The sequence below is a fragment of the Durio zibethinus genome, chromosome 3, assembly GCF_047325235.1.
Source record: "Durio zibethinus cultivar Kanyao isolate XHJ-2024 chromosome 3, ASM4732523v1, whole genome shotgun sequence".
Lineage (NCBI taxonomy): Eukaryota > Viridiplantae > Streptophyta > Magnoliopsida > Malvales > Malvaceae > Durio > Durio zibethinus.
This window is the reverse complement of record NC_143164.1, coordinates 4,051,047-4,069,748: the sequence shown is the minus strand read 5'-3', so window position 1 is coordinate 4,069,748 and position 18,702 is coordinate 4,051,047. Positions and strand designations below refer to the sequence as shown.

Here is an 18,702-nt window from a genome sequence, read left to right as displayed (position 1 = left end):
ATATAAATATGAATTTAACAAAAATAAAACATATATATTTTATATTTATTATATTTATATAAATTATAATATAATAATTTTTATTTTTTTAATAAAAATAAAAATTTAAATTTAAATTTAATAATATAAAATATAATATAATAATATGATATAAACATAAATATAATAAAATATAAAAATAATATAAATTATATTTATATTTATATATAAATAATTATGATATAAGATTTTTATATAAAATATAAATAAATATATAAATTTTAATATTTTATATAATATAAATATACGAATAAATGTAATCGAATATATGAATATTGATACATGTCGACTGTCAAATGATAAATCTATTAAGAAACAAAGAGGGAAAAAAACTCAACAACCATGTTTGTAGCCAGTGCGTTGACTGGTACAAAGAGGACGAGCCACCCATTCTGACGCGGATTGAGCTAAAACCCTCCAAACTACGGAAGGGGCAAAGCCGACCGGCAAATGGGTTGGAAGGAGACAACAATGGCCCCACCCTGATTACCACGAATCAATTGGCTCAGAATCTGTTTGATCACATTTTTAAAAGAAAAAAAAAGAAGAAATATCTATATTTATCTATTTAACGATAGCGTCCAAATTCATGTCCCCCAAATACAACCGTCAGTACGCAATTATTACCGTCCTTTTTTCTTAAGCCAAAATAGATCAAGAAAAAAAATATATATATTATTTGTGGTTTTAATATTTTTTTATACATACCATTCGGTAATCCATCTTTTCGATTTCAATCGCTGTTTTAAATAAAAACTTTGAAACAAATGTCGGTGTGATTAGAGTTTGGATAGATTTAACAAAATTAATAAATAATATTAAAATATATTAAAATAATATTTTTATTTAAAATATTTATACTAACTATAATATGATAGATTTATTATTTATATAAATTTAATAGAAAATAAATACAAAACAAATAAAAAATTTATTGATTTTAAATTTTGACACAATTCATTACCCGCTCGCAAAAGATAAAAATTTAGATCGTTTGAAAAAACAAAATGATTCATTTATCCGCTCCTTAAAAACAAGTGAAAAAGTTAAAATTGATGACAAATTGTTTTGGGGAGTGAGTCACACGCTCCTTAGGGAGGGATTTTTTTTTTTTTTTTAATAAAACCACAAAGTCAAAGGGATTCAACTCGAATCACGTGAGATTCTTACAGGCTGGAAGTAGGCCATCCTACGTGGATGGCTTTGAAGTCATCTTCAAACAGGTTGTTTTAAATGATGGTTCTTTTTTACAGTGTTCTTTTTATTTGGCGACGGTTGATTGGGAGCCGCTGCTTTGGCGTGAATCTTAAAATTGCTACGGATTTGGACTTACAGCTGTAAATCTGATGCAATAAAAAGTAGTCAAAAAAGTAAAAGGGCCCCACTTTCCGTTTTAAAACGTTTGTTTTGTGTAAAACAGCTCTACCTTTCCTGTTATGTTTTAAACGCTCCCGTAACCATTGTGTTTGTGCCCGTACGAGAATGATTTTATTGATTTCTTTTCCCTTCCTCAGATCCTCATTGGTATCCCTTGAATTCCAATTCTACCCCTTACTTTGAGGATACATTTTTTTTTTCTTTCTTCCCATTTTCTTCAATATTTTGTCCATAAATTTGAATTAAAATTTTTTTTTTTTAAGTTTAGGGTTCCTAAAATCTCTTACTCAAGCTCGATTTGTTGAGTTCGAGCATGCTTGATTATTGTTAAAATTTATTAAAATATTAAAGAAATATTTTATATCAATATTTTTATATTTTAAAAATTAAATTTAAATAAAAATATTTTTTATTCATTAAATAGTAATTTAAATCGAACCAAACTTTAACTTTGAAATTAGAATTGATAATTTAGTCTGTATTTATTAGGTTTCGATCTAACTTGATATTTTAAATTTTTTTAATCAAATTTTGAATAAGATTAAATATTTTTAAAATAAATTTGGAGTCGAGTTTTATGTAAATTCATTCAAACCCAACCATACATATATTATTTTTTTATTTAATTTTATATTTATATTTAAAAATAATATTTTTTATATTAAAAAATTAATATTTTATTGATTTTGAATTAAATCGATTAAAAATTTAAACATATGTAAGTCTAATCAGATTCAAATACAAAAAATAATATTTTAATATTCTATCAAGTCAAGTTAAATTCAGATATTAATATTATAAAATCAAATTAGATTTAGAATAAATAAAAATTTACTCTATCTCAACTCAATTTATTATCATCTCTATTTGAAATTTAAACTCAAAGCCTAAGTTTGGTTGAATTAAGACTAAGGGGTGATACTATTTTTCTTTTTTGGATGGTTAGAAGTACATGAAATCACAAGAATGATGTGTAATTTAATTTTTATATTTTCCATATAAATGTACTTTTCAAAGTCCTTATCCACGACCATGTGTTTCATACGACAAAATAAATGTTATAGAGCATAAAGTAGCCTACATTGTTGTAGGAAAATGGTGCACTCAATGAAATGAGTGTTATATCCCTCTTCCAATTGACATCTAAAAAAGACACATTTTTCATGTTGTGGATTTATTTTGTATGACTATTTCCATAAAAGACATTTGCTAACTTCATTTTACACTTAATTCAACAAAAAGATTGCTATAATTAATTCAACAATAAAAAAAATAAATCTATGTTAAAGGGTATAAGAAAAATCAAAGATTAAATCTAGTTTAGTTATTTGAATTTTTAATTGATCTTAATTGTTGAAAAAATTAATGTTCAAAAAGTTTTAATCTCATAAATTTAATTTTTTGAAAATTATCATGAAAAATTGATGTGACTAAATCATATTTACAAAATTTTGATTGAAATATTAAAAGAAATTATCTATTTATTATAAATAGAAAATTTATTAATAATCTTATCAAATTAATTATTTAAAATCAAAACTCATTGTTAGATTTACCATGCAAAGAGGAGCTCATTTTTTTATACAAATATTTCTTCTCAATTCTCAAATTGAATTGAATTGGAGACAAAATGGTAAATTGGCAAGTGAAGACAATGACAAGATATCTCTCACCAGGAAAAAATAAAGCTAGGGCTGCACATCTACACAAACCTTTCCCTCTCCAGTCTATATTTTTTAGACCCCCCACCAACTTTCCAAAAGCCTGTTTCCTGGAAGTACCCCCCAATGTCTAAATGCTAGGCGCCTGATATGTTCATGTACCTTTCCTTCTCCATATATAAGCCACCCCACCCCAATTCACTGCATCTGATTCTTGGCTTCACTCAAAGTCACAAATCAAACGAAAATAAACCACAAAAGAAACGACTTTTCTTTTCGATTGATCTCTCTTGGTCTTGGGTAAGTGACTAAAGATGGAAGGAATGAATGCGTGTTCATCTTCTACATCATCATCTGATACATCCTCTTCAGAGTCATCTTTCTCTGCAAGGGCTTCGAACAAAGATGAGAAGATCAAAGGTCCTTGGAGTGCGGAGGAAGATAGGATTTTGACTCGACTGGTTGAAAGATACGGACCTAGAAACTGGTCTTTGATAAGCCGTTATATAAAGGGTCGATCAGGGAAATCTTGCAGGCTTAGATGGTGTAACCAGCTCAGCCCCAAAGTTGAGCACCGTCCGTTTTCTCAAGCTGAGGATGAGACCATCTTGGCTGCTCATGCTAGGTTTGGTAACAGGTGGGCCACCATTGCTAGATTGCTTCCGGGAAGGACTGATAATGCTGTGAAGAATCATTGGAACTCGACGTTGAAGAGGAGGGCAAGAGAAGGACAACAGCAACACCAGCCGCGGCTGCTACATCCACAGGAACAGATCATTCAGAGTACTCATCATCAGCAAGTGGAGGGTGGTGATAGTGCATTGGCATCTGTGGGGATGATGATGGATGAGGAAGCGTTGACGGCGTTGACTCTAGCGCCGCCTGGTAGTGGAAGTACGGTGGTGGCTGAGGGGAGGAAGAGAGAGGAGAGAGTGCCGGCGGAGTTTTGGGATCTGATGAGAAATGTGATAGCAAGAGAAGTTAGAGAGTATATGAGCTCAACGTTATCGAGCTGAGACATCAGGTTTCATTAAAACAAAAGAAAAAAATTGCTGAGCCAATCTGTGTTTTCTGTTTTTTATGACTTCAGGGTTTCCTTTGGGGTTGTCCCATTTCTCTTGGTTTTCATATGGTGATCTTTAGTTCTTTTCTTTCTTTTTTTTTCGTCAAAGGACAAAATGCTTTGAAGAAATGTAAGATTTTATGAATGAATGCCTGAGCTCGAGGCATTAAAGAAAAATTACTTTTCAAGATAATACAGCTTGTCACCAGTAGTGAAAAAGAAGAAAAATTGGTTGCTAAAAAATTGAAAGTTTTGGGAAAAACGATGAGTATATTCTGTTGACAATTCTCCCTATTCTAGGAAATCAGGGTCCAGGGATAGTGGGAGGCCAGGCAAAGCAACCAGAGGACAAATACATAAACTAGCTAGTTCAGGCAATGTTGATTCTCATGGCAACATGCTGAGTAAATGTTCTTTCTCAAATCTTTTTATATTGGCTAAGAGAAAATAGAATTCTATTCACGAGATGTCATTACTCCACCTTTTGAAGCTCGGAAGGGAGATATTCTCTAAAACTTTGGATTCTCAATATCTTAGTTGAAAAAATTTAGATCTTGTATCAGTGTTTGAGTAATGAAATGATAAGGATTGAGATGATTTATTAGGATGGATGTGTGTAAAATTCTTTAATATCCCCATTGTTTTATTCCTTGGATAACAATTCAGAGGAATCAATAGAAATTATTTATGGAAATTTGTGCTCTGTTTGTGATCACATGGAAAGACAAACTAGTACTGATGTTTTTGCTCAAAGTACAAAATTCTCCAACTTGTTTATATTTTTGTCTCACAGTACAATTTGGAGGAACATGTGAAAATAGCAAGCTGCTGGTTGGTTTACACCTGATGAAGAAACTCATAAATGCTCTTCAATAAAAAAAAATAGTAAATCCTTTTTGTATTTGGCTTTGATTCCCAGTTACTTCCTACATCAAACTGGAAATAGCTGTAGACCAAAAGGAAGTTGTGTTTTTCACCATTCAAAAGCTTTACTTGTTCCTGAAACAATTGCAAATGAACAAGAACCCAATTGTACAAAACAGCAGTCTCCACTTACCACAGTGAGCTTTGGCTATGGAGTGTTACAGCGTCAAGCATTCATTTTCAGGTTCAGTGAACTCTTTGCACGTTTCTTATTTGCCAATTAACTTTGGAAGCAACTTTAAAAAGTGCCAAAACATACTAGCCACACATTTTTCATCTTATCTGCATGTTAAAATCAGCCAGGGTGTCTTTACCCATACAAGTTCAAAGAATGTGGAGTTGTGGACCTTGCCTGATGAAAAAATGGGGAGGATTTGTTTTGATGGAAGGGTGGAAAAAGCAAAGCATTGGAGAGTAGGGAACGCACTCTGTTTGTATCTGGCTGGAAGCAGATTCAATTAATCAAATCTCTGTCCCACTTTACAGCAGCAACTTTGGGTTTTATATTATTTGATCAAGGCATGCATGTTTTAAATGTGTTAATGCCCTGTGCCTTAGGCAAAAAAGAAAGTTTTTAATGGATGTAGTTATCAATGCTGTATGATTTCAGTTCAGCGGTCCAATTATATTGCTGCAACCCTGTAATACATCCAATAACCAATTTTTTAAGATGTGTGAACGAGAGTAATCTTAATTTCAAGGTAATCAATCATGCTCTTTATTTCATGGGAGTTAAAGTTCTAAAGGAGGAAAAATAAGCTACCAAGTTACAGATTGTGTGTGAAAAAGTTAAAATTTTTGTTGTCTTATTCAAGTTGGAACTACTTCCATAAGATTAAAGAGTTTTTTAGGTGATTCCAAAGTACAAGCACCACCTGTCCAGACAAGCCCTGATTCATTTGACACTTTTGCAGACAAGGTCGAGACTTGAGAGATATAAGACTATGGAGTTGTGTCATGTCAAAAATTTATATTTGGATCTTTATAATGTTAGAAAGGATGGAGGAGGGTCATCAGTGGAACTTCGACATGGAACCCTTGCACGGCAAATAGGAAAACTGGTAGACATGTATGGTTAAGAGGGATCAGCACTAATTGAAACTGTAAACAAAGAAAACTAGATTTTATTTTGTATAATAATATACTCCATTTGCATATATCTGATATGCATTCAACAATGAAAAAGAAAAACACAATTCATTTTGTTTAACAAAAACAAACACTAATTCAGCACTTTTTCCTAAAAAGTATAATAAACAAAAGTAAAAATAAAACAAAATGTATAATAACATTGAACAATTTTATTTAGTTAGATGATCAAGCGATGATATGTATTATAATTGTTAAATCATGGTTGATGGTCCTCTCCCAAATGATTGAACAATTTTGTTACTGATGATCTGATCAACACAGTGATGTGCCTTCTGTTTGTGATGTATCAAGGATTTTAATAACGTGGCCAAGGCACAATAATCAGCTTCATCAGCCCATCTTTGCAGTCATTACCTTCAGCAGAAGCAAAGTAGAAAACCCTCCATTGGTTTAGCACAAATGCGAAGCCATCACCGTGCCCTTGAGTTGGTTTAGCCAAAAGCTTGGCTTTACTGAAATCGCATGTCAAGTAACTCCACAAGTTTGGCAGCAAGTAAACGCTATGAGCTGGGGACTTCGCATATTTGAACACTGCAAATTTATACAACAACGGTCAAATAAACATCAGTAACATATAAAATGGAACCAAAAAAGGGCAAAATAATGTATTCATAAACTTATTATATATGGGCTGAACCTAAGGTGTCCTCAAAGTAAAACGGTGCATTGTTGGCAGCCCACTCCGTGTAGTTGTAACCATAGCGCCAGTTTTCAGAGCCCCCAACGACCACGGTGGCAGCCTGAGTGACTGCCAAAAGAGAGGCAGCTACAGCTACCAAGAGGATGATTTGTTGAGCACTGAAGCCAGAAGAAGCCATTTTGCTCGGAGTTTCTCTAGTGGGCCTGAAGAAAGCTGTTGCTTGGGAATTGAAATGATGAGATGGCGATGACAATGGGAGTACTAGTTGGGGTTTATATAGGACAGGAATGGCATTATAATTCAATAGGATCCTCCTGTAGAGTCACATTTGTTGTTTTTTCTATCTCTACAAAATGGAAAATAATTCAACACTCTCATAATTCAAACTTTTGGAACTTCATTGACTCTAGTTTTAATTCTTTTCCCATTAGCAAATTTGTCTTAACAGTCATTCAAAGGGGTTGAGGAGCAACATTTAGTCATAAAAAATTGGGTGGATTTCCATTTTGAGATTGAACAAAAGGGTTTGGAAATGATTAGGGAGTTGTTAAGGTCATCCAAATACAACTGATTGTGGGTTAGCTAAATGATTTTCGATGATAAAGACTTACACCTGACACCGATGGCATTTGCCCCAACTCTTTTACTTGGACGTGGATGTTAGGTGAAGCCTGTTACAACTTTAAAACAAAGTCAAGAACCGAACTTCGTTAATCACTAGGTTGATATTTAGATTTGGGCTTATAGGGTTGGACAAGATGGGCAAGTCCTCATGTCCTAAAACACAAAAAGGCTTAACTTAGAACAAAGAAATAAAAAAAATCCATGGAAGTCAAGGCAGCCCAGCCCAAGACAAAAAAAACATGCACAATTTGAAGAAATCCTTATCGGTTTATGGCTTTATGCTGCCCCAGCCTACTCATGGTGTCTTCCTTCTTCATGAGTTTCGAACTGAAGTGTTCAGAGGTAAGTGTTCTACAGTACCTTCCGATATTTCATCCCTTGGTATTTTTTTCCTATTGGGTTATCAAATTTTTTTTTTCAATTTTAGTAGCAACTGGAACATGAGCTCTAAAAGTACTCTTTTTTTAATGCAGTATTTATTAGTTCTGAATCTTGCTTCTACCATTGTGTGGCAAAAAGGATAAAAAACAATACCCAGTTTGGAAGATTTCTTATTTCAGGAAAAAAAAATTAGAGGATGAATTCTGTTCCAAAACATAATTTCTTTTGTCCGAAATGGCCATGGGATGTAAACAAACAGCCTAAAAGTCCTAACCTTTGTACCTTTGAGGGCCCTTGGTTATTCAAGTCTATGCAAAATCTTGGGTCCCTTGTTCTAAATACCTTCAATTCGGTTTCGAAATCTTCTGGTTCATGGGTCAATAATTTTAATCCTGCCCAATTGGATGCTGGGACTAATCAAAATAGCAACTTGAGGTTGAAAAGAAAAACATTGAGTCCTGAAGAACAAGCGGAGGCAGAGCATAGAGCTTTTGCATCAGCTCTAGCGAGTGGGAAGGAGGCTACAGTGATTGAGTTTTACTCACCTAAATGTAGTTTATGTAATTCCTTACTCAAGTTTGTCATGGGGGTGGAGAATAGGAATTCAGATTGGCTCAACATTGTCTTGGCTGATGCTGAGAATCAGAAATGGCTGCCTGAGGTACTTATCTCCTGATTTTGATAATATGTTAGAGATTGAAATATGAAATACTACTGTTTTACCTGGTTGAATTTGTTCTACCACCCCTTGCTAAAAGTTCTCTTTATTAAATCAGTTAGTTTTTGCTTCCACAAATAAGTATATGGTTGAATTTGTTCTTCCACCACTTGCTAAAAGTTCTCTCTATTAAATCGGTTAGTTTTTGCTTCCACAAATAAGTACACGGTATCAATGTAAACTAAATGCTCTATATCCTGACATTTTTGCATTTAATTTCTGATGGTCATGCACTTGGATTATGGATATTGCTATAGGTTGTGATCAATTGGTATTGATTTATTAAGCATCACAAGGGATGATTTACTTATTATATCTAAACCTTAGAGGACATCCTGTACTTTGTGCCAGAAATTTTGACATTTATGGTGCAATGCATGTCTTCCCTTTCCATATATCAATCTCTTTCATTTCCATATCTGCTTAAAGACTTTGTAGTAATGAACTCAGAAGCTTCAGTATCAGGATTTCTTGTGACAGCATTGTGCCACTCGTTTTACTGGTTTAAGTTAAGGCTTAGGGTTCTTTTCCCCTGTTTTATATGGCTTTTACTTGGATCTTGAAGGACCTCTTAAGTAAGTTGATATTTCAGTATCCATGTGGCATCTGAGAGTGCCTGTAGGGATGAGTAACTGAATTTTGTTTAATTGGTTCTTAGTCAGAAAATGTGTAAGAAAATAGAAGCTGCGCTTTAGGATTGCAGCATTTGAGGAAGTTTGTTTGACAACATGCTTCAAGTACTAGTTAGTAAATTAGAAGATATAGCAAGTTCAAATAGCTCCTCTTTGCGTAAGTTCATGTTATTCCACTTTTTCTTCTTCCTTTTTCTATTTTTCTTTCATAAAATTATGTACCGTGGACTATGATTATATCTTCTTTTGCTTACCTACTATATGTTAACTTTCATTTATAACAACCTAAGTATTTATGTCTGTATTGAGTTAAGAGTTACGAGAACCATAATTGATGATTTTCTATCGTGTTGAATATGTTCTTCCCATGTTGGAGAACTAATTCCTCCTGAACCTCAGTTACAAACTAATTTGATATAAGTTCTGGTTGATTTAGTTATATTCGTTTTCCTGTAGCTTCTCCATTACGACATCAAATATGTTCCTTGCTTTGTGCTGTTGGACAAAAATGGGTTGGCACTTGCAAAGACAGATATTCCTAGCAGTCGGCTGCATGTAGTGGCAGGTCTCTCTCACCTTCTCAAGATAAAGCGTCCTACATGTGGTAGTAGCTTCCGCACATCTTCTCATGGATGAAATTTTTAACTATTGTAAGTTCTTTGAGGACAGGTTTTCTCCCTTCACTTTGTAGGAAGGAGGGGGTGTTTGCAATGCCTTAATATGTAGTTGTAGTCAATTAAGAGGTCTTTATGATGAAGAGTTCGAACTGACAGCTTTATAACTGTTAACCATGATATTTGGAACTTCATTTTTGGGGCATTGCTGACAACTGTCTTTATGAAGAATGCAAATTGATAAGAGGTTAAATATGTTTATGATCAATATATTTCAGCATTTGCATATTTGCAGTCATGCGTTGACGTCACCTGTCAGCAAATTTGTAGCTCCAGACCTTTAACGTTAGACCAACATTTGAGAAGATTTGTAAGAATGAGCACATGATGTTGGTTATGCGGCATGATTTGATTCGCCACTTTCTTAGCTTAAGTGCAAACAAATATTTGTAGTGAAAAGGTCTCCCCTTTTCACCGCAGCTCCCGGGCCATGTTTGACGCCTGTCTGGTTAAATATTTCTCTCGTTAAGTTTCTAACATCATTCACATGGTGCTAAAACTACTACTAGTTTTTACATGCCCCACTCCACTCTTCAATCTCTCTTTCTTGATAAGTTGATGAAGAAAATATATAGTGAATGTTCACCATGTGCATGTGGGTTGATTGACTATTGGGTTATGGAGCAGGAATCAAATGCAAGGGTTTGGCCTTTGGGGATGTAAATGAAGCAAACCTTCTGGTAATCGCTTAATCTGACTGACATGCCTAAGCAGTTAATGGAGAATGATTTATGTAAGAAATAATGTGACTGACATGCCTAACGGTGCAACTCTGACTGCCTTGGCAGCAGCCAACAATTAATTGTTTCTTGTCGTGGCAATGCCTGTAGCGCCTCCAATTTTAATTTTACCCTTTCGGTTGCAGAACTCAATACCGTTAATACTCAACTGACAAAAGAATGGTTTTCAAAGTGAGCAAGGCAGCAAAATACGCTCTTTAATACATATTATTGGTTAGAAACTTGCTTTAACATTATCAATGCCGATTGATTATCCAGGATAAAGAGTTGTTTTCTTTTCTTTTCTCTGTTGGATGTTGTTAAAAGTCTAGTGAAAGTGCCAAAACATTTTTCAATTCAAAAATAAAAGGAAATTTTCTAAGTTTAGCAACTTCCTAACCCACGACAGAATGTCCTCCAACTGAGCTTGCTGCTCACACTAAACTAGCAACAATAAGCTAACAAAGTTGACAACAATCTAGCCCAAAAAAGAAGGAAAAGAATTTATCGTACAAAATATTTAACAGCAAGAAATATGCTGTTATATGCAAGAACCCAGGTTAAGAATCAACGTTAGGTGGTGGGGTTTGAGGAGATTGATCTTCTTGCTGAGGTTGGTGTTGAATTGATGCTGGAACAGAGGTACCAGAAGCATTTGCCCTTGTTGGGGAAGGAGGATATATCCTACCGTCAATGCAGGAAGAACATTTTGTTTCTATCCAACTTTCAATATCATACTGACCGTAGCCCATGATTCTCCTTCCTGTGCAGAGCCGTCCGATCATGCCTGCGAGTATGCCTAAGATTATGATCACCAAAAGTACAGCTATAACAGGACCAATAGAAGCATGGCTGGCATGAGAGTTGTATGGCTGCTGTGTTACAGTCACCGGCGGTGGTTGCTGGACTAATGGCATTGACATTTTAGCACTGACCCAGAGCAAATTTTGTTTTCTGCCCAAGTCTAGAAATGGTTGTAAAGTTTCAAATGTTGCCAAGGGCAATGTATTCTCTAGCACAAAGGAGACTATACAGGGTCTAAAAGGAGCATTGCAACTCTTTTTTTTTTTTTTTTTGTTCTTTGTTTTTGGGAGCAAAAGGGGTAGAGAATCTTCAAAGTGGAGGGTTCAGCTCTTGAAGAGAAACAGGACCTTACTCATTTCCAGTGTCTGCAACGCACAAGGGAGAAAAAAATTGCCCAATGGAACAATGTCTGGAATTTCATCTGGGAAGAGGAGAGAGAGAGAGATGTCTGAAAGATTCAAACAAAAATGAGTGAAATGAAATATCATAAATCTGCTTGCTACAGGCGACCAATGACAAGGATGTGGGGTAGCTTCAGCAGCATATTAGAAAAATATAAAAACTTAGTTGGAGAACCCTAGGAACAGAAAGTAATCAGAAAAGGTAGTAGTGGGAATCTATGGGAAGGTAAAAGTCCAAAACCTTTCCAATGAGAGAAGCCCTTTTCAAAAAAGTTGACTAGCTTTTGCAGTACTTTTGTGGTCAGTGTAAGAAACCATGGAAAACAACCTTAACGAATATACAATTCAGAAACCCCAAATATTAACTCTCACTCGGAAGCCCGTGAACACATCTGCCAGTCTTCCTTCCTTTTGTAGCCAACCAATGGTTACCGCTCGGCATCCTCTCTCTTCTTTCCATGGTGAATCCCTCCTCTTTCCTTTTTCCCCTTGCTGTTCGAACAACTCTATTGAAATCTCACCAATCTGATAAATACAGGGTCATTGTTCTCCTATTGCCTCCCGTATTTACATCCTTTCTTAACAGTAAGAGAAATTTAAGAACATGACATCGTACCATCTCTAGTCAAGGACAGTCGCACCAGTCAGTTTGATAGTACTGGAATCTGAAAAAGGGTGGGAGTGTATGCTAATAAATAGTCAGAAATCCGTATAAAGCCAAACAAATAACTGGTTAAAGGCTTGATTCAAGCAAACATGAGATAGGTTTAACCGGTTTTTGTTGTCAAAGGAGACAAAATTCTGCTCGCTAAACTACTTTAGTTTTGTGATCACAAATTCTCCATAGCAAACACCAAGTTTTATTTAAAAAAAAAAAAAATCAGAATACACTACTCGTGCATTTGTTCTTAAAGGCTTTGCAGATCTTAAGGGGAGAGCTCAATCTCACTGGTATGGTAGTTGAGCTCTGTTAAAGACAGTAATACATGGAGTCAAAGATCTTATAATATTTACTGCTCATATTTAAACCCTTAACTCTTTCATAAACATTTGACCAACCACGTCTGATAGCAAAATTTCTTACCATTTTTGTTCTAACATATGTTCAGCTGGTTGAATAATGTCTTTCAATGGCTCAAACAAACAGGTTGGTCTTGGGGCAGTATTTTCCTCTATACTTTCTGTTTCACAGATGATAACCCAATGAAACAGAAGACGCATCTGCTTTCATGGTTCACCGGCAGCAGATCAAGTTGTCATTAAATTCCAAAGAGCAAGGCACGCCTGCCTCACAATGTAATTCAACCATACAGAACACTTGAGCAAAACATGGATGGACATTTAATAGTTTGGGTCATATGATGATCAATTAACAAGGTTATACATCATAAATTCACTTTAGATCATTAACAAGGTGATACATACAAAAAGCTGGAGAACGCAAATTGAAATTATAAAATACAAAATACCATGGATCTAAAGGTTACATGAAAGACAGAAGCAATTGTCTTAGAATAATAAACATGCACTAAGAGGTCCTCCGCCTTTTGGCTTAGTGGCTAAGGAGGATTTAAGAGGTTATTGAAATCCTGATTTCGAGTTAGAATCGTCACTTCTTTTCTCCTTTGAAGGATTATGCCCTCCCCTGAACCAAAAAAAAAAAAATGCACGGACAGGGAACGAGGGCTGATATGAACGTTAATCAATAGTTATAGACTTAGAATAACAAAAAATATTGAAATTATAAAATACAAAATACCATATTGTTAGACACCAAAAGATCTAGACCCAGGTTCAAGGATGTTGTGCCATGGATCTGAAGCAATATGAAAAGAAAGAAGCTATAAATCAGCAATCTCATAAGATGATATACATACAAAAAGCTGGTGATCAAATAGCCACCATATTTAGGACAACATTTACATACAATTGATACATGTAACGAGAGGGAACAAGGGATGACATCAGTCTTTTAGTTGCCAACAGTTATAGTTTATCCGTAAGAATCTATAGTTGATGTAAATTTTACCGATTGAAGTAAAGTCCAAGAGAAAGTGTTACAGATTTAAAGAGGAGTTTTGAATCCCACATCGAACATAATGAAAAAGTTATTTGGTATATAAGAGTTCACACCACCTCCGTCTTGTGAGACACCTTTTGTAGGACAAAATCGTGAGGTCAGGGGATCAGAACGGACAATACCTCACAAAGGTGTAAACCGTGGCATGTAAGCTGATCTGGGATATCGGAAGGGTGAATGCCCATGTCCCGAAACCGCGCGAATTCGGAGCTTAAATCTCGACCCGTGACAAGTGGTATTAGAGCCAAAGTGATATTAGAGCCAATCTTAAACCATTCGATCCATGCCGAGCGCTTCGAAAGAGGTAGGTAAGATGACCGGCCTCTGTGACGAGGGCGTCACGAGATTGGGTGCGAGAGAATGTCACGGACCTAAAGAGAAGTCTTGAATCCCACATCGAATATAATAGGAAGGTCACTGAGGTATATAAGAGTTCACACTATCTCGACCTTTTGAGGTGCTTTTTGTAAGATAAAACCGTGAGGTCGGGGGGTCAAAATGGACAATATCTCATAAGGGTGTGAACCGTGACATGTAGACTGATCTGGGACGTCGGAAAGGTGAATGTTTGGGTCCCGAAGTCGCGCGATTTCGAAGCTTAAGTCTCGACCCGTGATAAAAGGACCGGTAAACTAGCAAAGAGAAAACATGGATATACTCCATTTGCCATATTTTCTATTAAATTAGCTTATCTCTATCGTAATTTAATTAGAAAAAAAAAGGGACTTTTAGTATACCGTATGCAGCAGATAATGTTGAAAGCTGATGAAATCGGACAAGAGGAGAAAGAGCAAATCTTGGTGCATAAGACTTATCGTTTTTGTGAGAATTAGGGTGAGGGTCCATAATCCGTATGCTCCATGGTCAAACAAAGATAGTCAACAAATATTACGTACTCATTGGGATTGAAACTGTGTTAGTAGTTAGTGAGGTATGCTCCATGCTTTAAGGCATATACATACCCCAAACCCAAATGGCAACTGCCAAAGGGCTGATATGGTCTCCATGTAGCTCAATCTTAACCCAACCATGGGTTAATTTCCTACATGTTTATGCAAACATAAAAGTCTCTGTCGATTTTCAAATAGCCATAATTGCCAGCTCTTGACAAGCCAATATTATTAATTGTGGTTTACCTCTAATTTTATATGTATCTTGGAACCAAAGAGTCAAAGGAAATTGTACGGACAGAACTGATCTTCATCTAAGAGATGATGGCTCTTTGAAACAATAGAATAAACAAAAAAAGATCTCTGTTTTGGCATTGACTTTTTTACATGATTAGTCGTTGATTACATTAGTTCGTCAAGGTTGGTGAATCATGCTACATATAGAATTAATTTTTTTATAAAAGATATTATAATTTAAGGATAAAAAAATTATGAAATTTAAATTTTAAATTTATTAAATATTATATTGTCAAAGTGATTGAATTAAGTCTCAATTTAATTTTATGAATTAATAAATGAGATGAATGATACCTAAAGTAAATATCTTGTTAACTAAAATTTATCATAATAAAGATTCATTTGGATGGATGATAAAATTAATTTCGATCCAATTGAAAATAATAGTAAAAATAAAATTAGTTATTGTAATTATAAGATTAAAATCAGTAATGAAGATATATATTTAAATGCAAACGTAATGATGACGATAAGATAAATTGTAGTAAAAAGAAAAATAATCGTTAAATATATTATATTAAAATTTATATATATTAAAATTTTAAATTATTAAATATTTATAAAATTGATAAATTATTTTTATGTTAAATAATAATTTTGTTAATAAATATTAATAATTAATAATTTTATCTTATAAAAACTTTTAAATAAAAAATTTAAAATAAACAAAGTTGAAAAATAAATAAATAAAAATTAAAAATAAAATAATTCCTACGACTGAAATTAAAAAATATTCATTGGACCAATGAAGTTTTAGTGAGCAACTGAAGCTTTATCATAGTGAGGCACCGCATTATTGTTATTCAAAAACGAAAAATTACGCGATTTACATCTTTAATCATGTCTCACTATAGTTATGTTTAAATCCAAATCAAGCCTAAATCAGTATGATATTTATAAAGTTGTTAAAAAGACATAGTAAAGTCAATGTTATCAAATCCCGTTCTTCATAAGAATAAAAAGAAAAAAAATCAACTTTGTCACCACCTACTGTAGATCAATCAACCTACTATGTGAAGGAATCTAACAATAGTAACATTGAAGAATGGTTAACGTACGTTTCATGAAATCTTAAATTTAAAAAAATATATATGATATTTTAAAATTTTTAATATTTAAAATTTTATTTAAAATTTGAGATATTTTGTAATTAAATTCATTTATTTAATTAAGAGAATTTTAATTTATTAATTCATGTTTAATTATTATAATCTTTTTGATAAATTGTAAATAACATTTCATTTCGTTTTAATAAAAATATCAAGTCATAATTATTCTATTAAAATATAAAAAATATTTATTATGATGTTTGAAAGAGTTGAACGTCTTATTTATATTTGTAAACATATTAAAAAAATATCAAATAAAACATTTGTTCTAAAGAAGCATTTTATTTTAATTTATAAAAATTTTAGAAGATCATTTTTTTAAAGAAACGTTTTATTTATTTTTTTAAATGTTTTAATTGATAATCAATTAAGACATTTATAGGAAGAAAATGTCTTAATTCCTATATATTAAAACTAAATTAAAAATAAATTAAATTAAAAAAAGTTAAAACTGAATTTCATATTTGTTTTTTAAAAATATAACAGATAAATAATAAATTTTTTATTCAAATTAAATTTAAAAATAAAATAATTTTTTTTAAATCTTAAAATATCATAAAAAATAAATTTTTTATTTGAAGATTTTGAATATTATTGAAAATATAATATTTTTCTTTGTAACTGAATTGCTTTAAATTAAACGTAAGAAACAAATTTTCACTACTAAAATTCTAAAAAAATATATATTATGAATTCTCTCTTATCAGACGTCCTCTTAATGTGATGTTAGGGTTACTGAAAGTGAAGCACTGATCAGCTCATTTTGAGTGCTGTTTGTCCCTAAAAGTTTTTTTTTTTTTTTTTGGTGTGTTGACTCTATGTACAGGCTTGACCTAGCAAGTCGTCTCTTCCAATTTGGACATGATGAGGGCACGACGGCCATTTCACTCGTCAATGGCCGACGGTGATGGACACATCATCATAGCTTAATTATCTTCGCAAAGATGACGTTTTCATTTCTTTTCTTTAAAAAAAAAATTTCTTTGCATGCTTTTCAATTATTTAATTCCTTTAATTACGCCCTTTGTTTTGTTATTGGTCGTCGACTTGGGACTACAATACTGTGAGTAATTTTTTTGGTCATATGATTAATACGCATAAGGAACCAAAGTGTCATCATTCCCTTCTCCTCTTTGAAAGTTAGTTAATTTCTTTAACTTCACATCAAACCAAAAGAATTTCTACTTCCATGACTTATTTTTTGTTTGGACTTTGGACAGACCGAGGATAAAAAAAAAAACCATAAGATTCTAAGTTTTATTTAAGGATGCAAATTAAAAAGAAAAGAAAATTTGGCTTGTTTAATATAATTCACTTAAAATGTAACAAATATAAAGTTTTTTTTTTAATAAATGAAGATTTTATTCAAAATAAATAATAGATACCAATTTGTTAAAAAAAATAATAGAGATAAATTTATAACATATTATTTATAATAAAAGAATATAGTTTTGTCAACAAGCATATCTAAGAATAAAGATTACTCTTTAAATTAGTTAAATTATTATTTATTTATATATCATTAACTAATATGTTTTTTTTTTTTATTATATCAAGAAGACAAAGCTTTAGTACAAATAAGAGGAAGAAGAGAGACTTGATTCGAAACTAAATTTTTGATGTCCTTTTAAACGCTTTTAATCACTAAATCAAAGGTTTGGAGACACTGATATGATTATTTTTATTTAAAAAAGTACTTTTAATTAAGTGGCTAGCAAAACTCAAAACATAAAGTATTCCAATTCCCATTCATCTTAATCATAAAAAACCTTTCTTCCCATTTTTAGGTAAAAAATGACAAAAAAAAAAGGTTTATTGCAATTTCTAAGTGTTCTTTGGGAGAATATTTTTGTTGAAAAACATACTACTAATTTTTCAAGTACTATAACAAGGGTTTTTCGTGTAATTAGGATATCATCACTAAACAAATTGTTCCCATTTTAAGTAAGACTTTAAAAAAGTTTAAATTATTTATCAAAAGATATGGCATGATGAATTGGTATTACCACTTAATTTTTATTTTGGATTTTTTTGTGTGTTAAATCTTAAGGAATGATAATACAAAATTTGGTATAGTTTTTGGATGCCTAAAATATTAAAAAAAAAAAGTCATTGAACTATTTCATTGTTTTTAAATAAGTTTTGATACTTTAATTATAGTTAAATAAGTCTTTATACTTTATTTATATCCAAATAAATCATTGTTTCAAATGATTTATGTTAAGAGTTTTTATAAGTATAAATTTAAAATTTAAAGATTTATTTTGATATAAATTAAATATTAAAAATTTATTTGAATGTAAATTAAAGATTAAGAATTTATTTAAATACAAAAATATACTAATCTATTAGGTAAAATTATAAAATTCATAAAACTTCTTTGTTATTTCAACTTTTTTGGATCATTATGGTTTACTATTTTTTTTATGGAAAATATAACTTTTGACCATAAACAATTAATATTAAAAAAAAATTTCTATCCAAGTTTGCAAGTTCTCTAGAATATTGTTGTTTTTA

The 18,702-nt window shown here is 32.4% G+C and overlaps 4 protein-coding genes across 4 annotated transcripts; 2 read left to right on the top strand and 2 right to left on the bottom strand.

Annotated features, from left to right (window-relative positions):
* Positions 1 to 3,176: 3,176 nt before the first annotated feature.
* LOC111315705 (transcription factor MYB56-like) lies at positions 3,177 to 4,747 on the top strand. Its single transcript, XM_022917684.2, has one exon. The coding sequence runs from the start codon at positions 3,392 to 3,394 to the stop codon at positions 4,091 to 4,093; it is 702 nt and encodes a 233-aa protein (XP_022773419.1). The 5' UTR covers positions 3,177 to 3,391; the 3' UTR covers positions 4,094 to 4,747.
* Positions 4,748 to 6,159: 1,412 nt separating this feature from the next.
* On the bottom strand, positions 6,160 to 7,114 carry LOC111315769 (uncharacterized). Its single transcript, XM_022917805.2, has 2 exons — positions 6,854 to 7,114; positions 6,160 to 6,747 (listed from the first exon to the last, which is right to left on the bottom strand). The coding sequence occupies exons 1-2, from the start codon at positions 7,032 to 7,034 to the stop codon at positions 6,512 to 6,514; spliced, it is 417 nt and encodes a 138-aa protein (XP_022773540.1). The 5' UTR covers positions 7,035 to 7,114; the 3' UTR covers positions 6,160 to 6,511.
* A 596-nt stretch (positions 7,115 to 7,710) lies between these two features.
* Positions 7,711 to 10,123, top strand: LOC111301054 (uncharacterized). The gene is made up of 3 exons (XM_022896569.2): positions 7,711 to 7,822; positions 7,954 to 8,522; positions 9,668 to 10,123. Exons 2-3 carry the CDS (start codon positions 8,058 to 8,060, stop codon positions 9,845 to 9,847), a joined length of 645 nt encoding a protein of 214 aa, XP_022752304.2. The 5' UTR covers positions 7,711 to 7,822; positions 7,954 to 8,057; the 3' UTR covers positions 9,848 to 10,123.
* Positions 10,124 to 10,885: 762 nt separating this feature from the next.
* On the bottom strand, positions 10,886 to 12,212 carry LOC149519547 (uncharacterized). The gene has a single exon (XM_089758153.1). It carries the CDS (start codon positions 11,525 to 11,527, stop codon positions 11,165 to 11,167), a length of 363 nt encoding a protein of 120 aa, XP_089614279.1. The 5' UTR covers positions 11,528 to 12,212; the 3' UTR covers positions 10,886 to 11,164.
* Between the last annotated feature and the right edge of the window lie 6,490 nt (positions 12,213 to 18,702).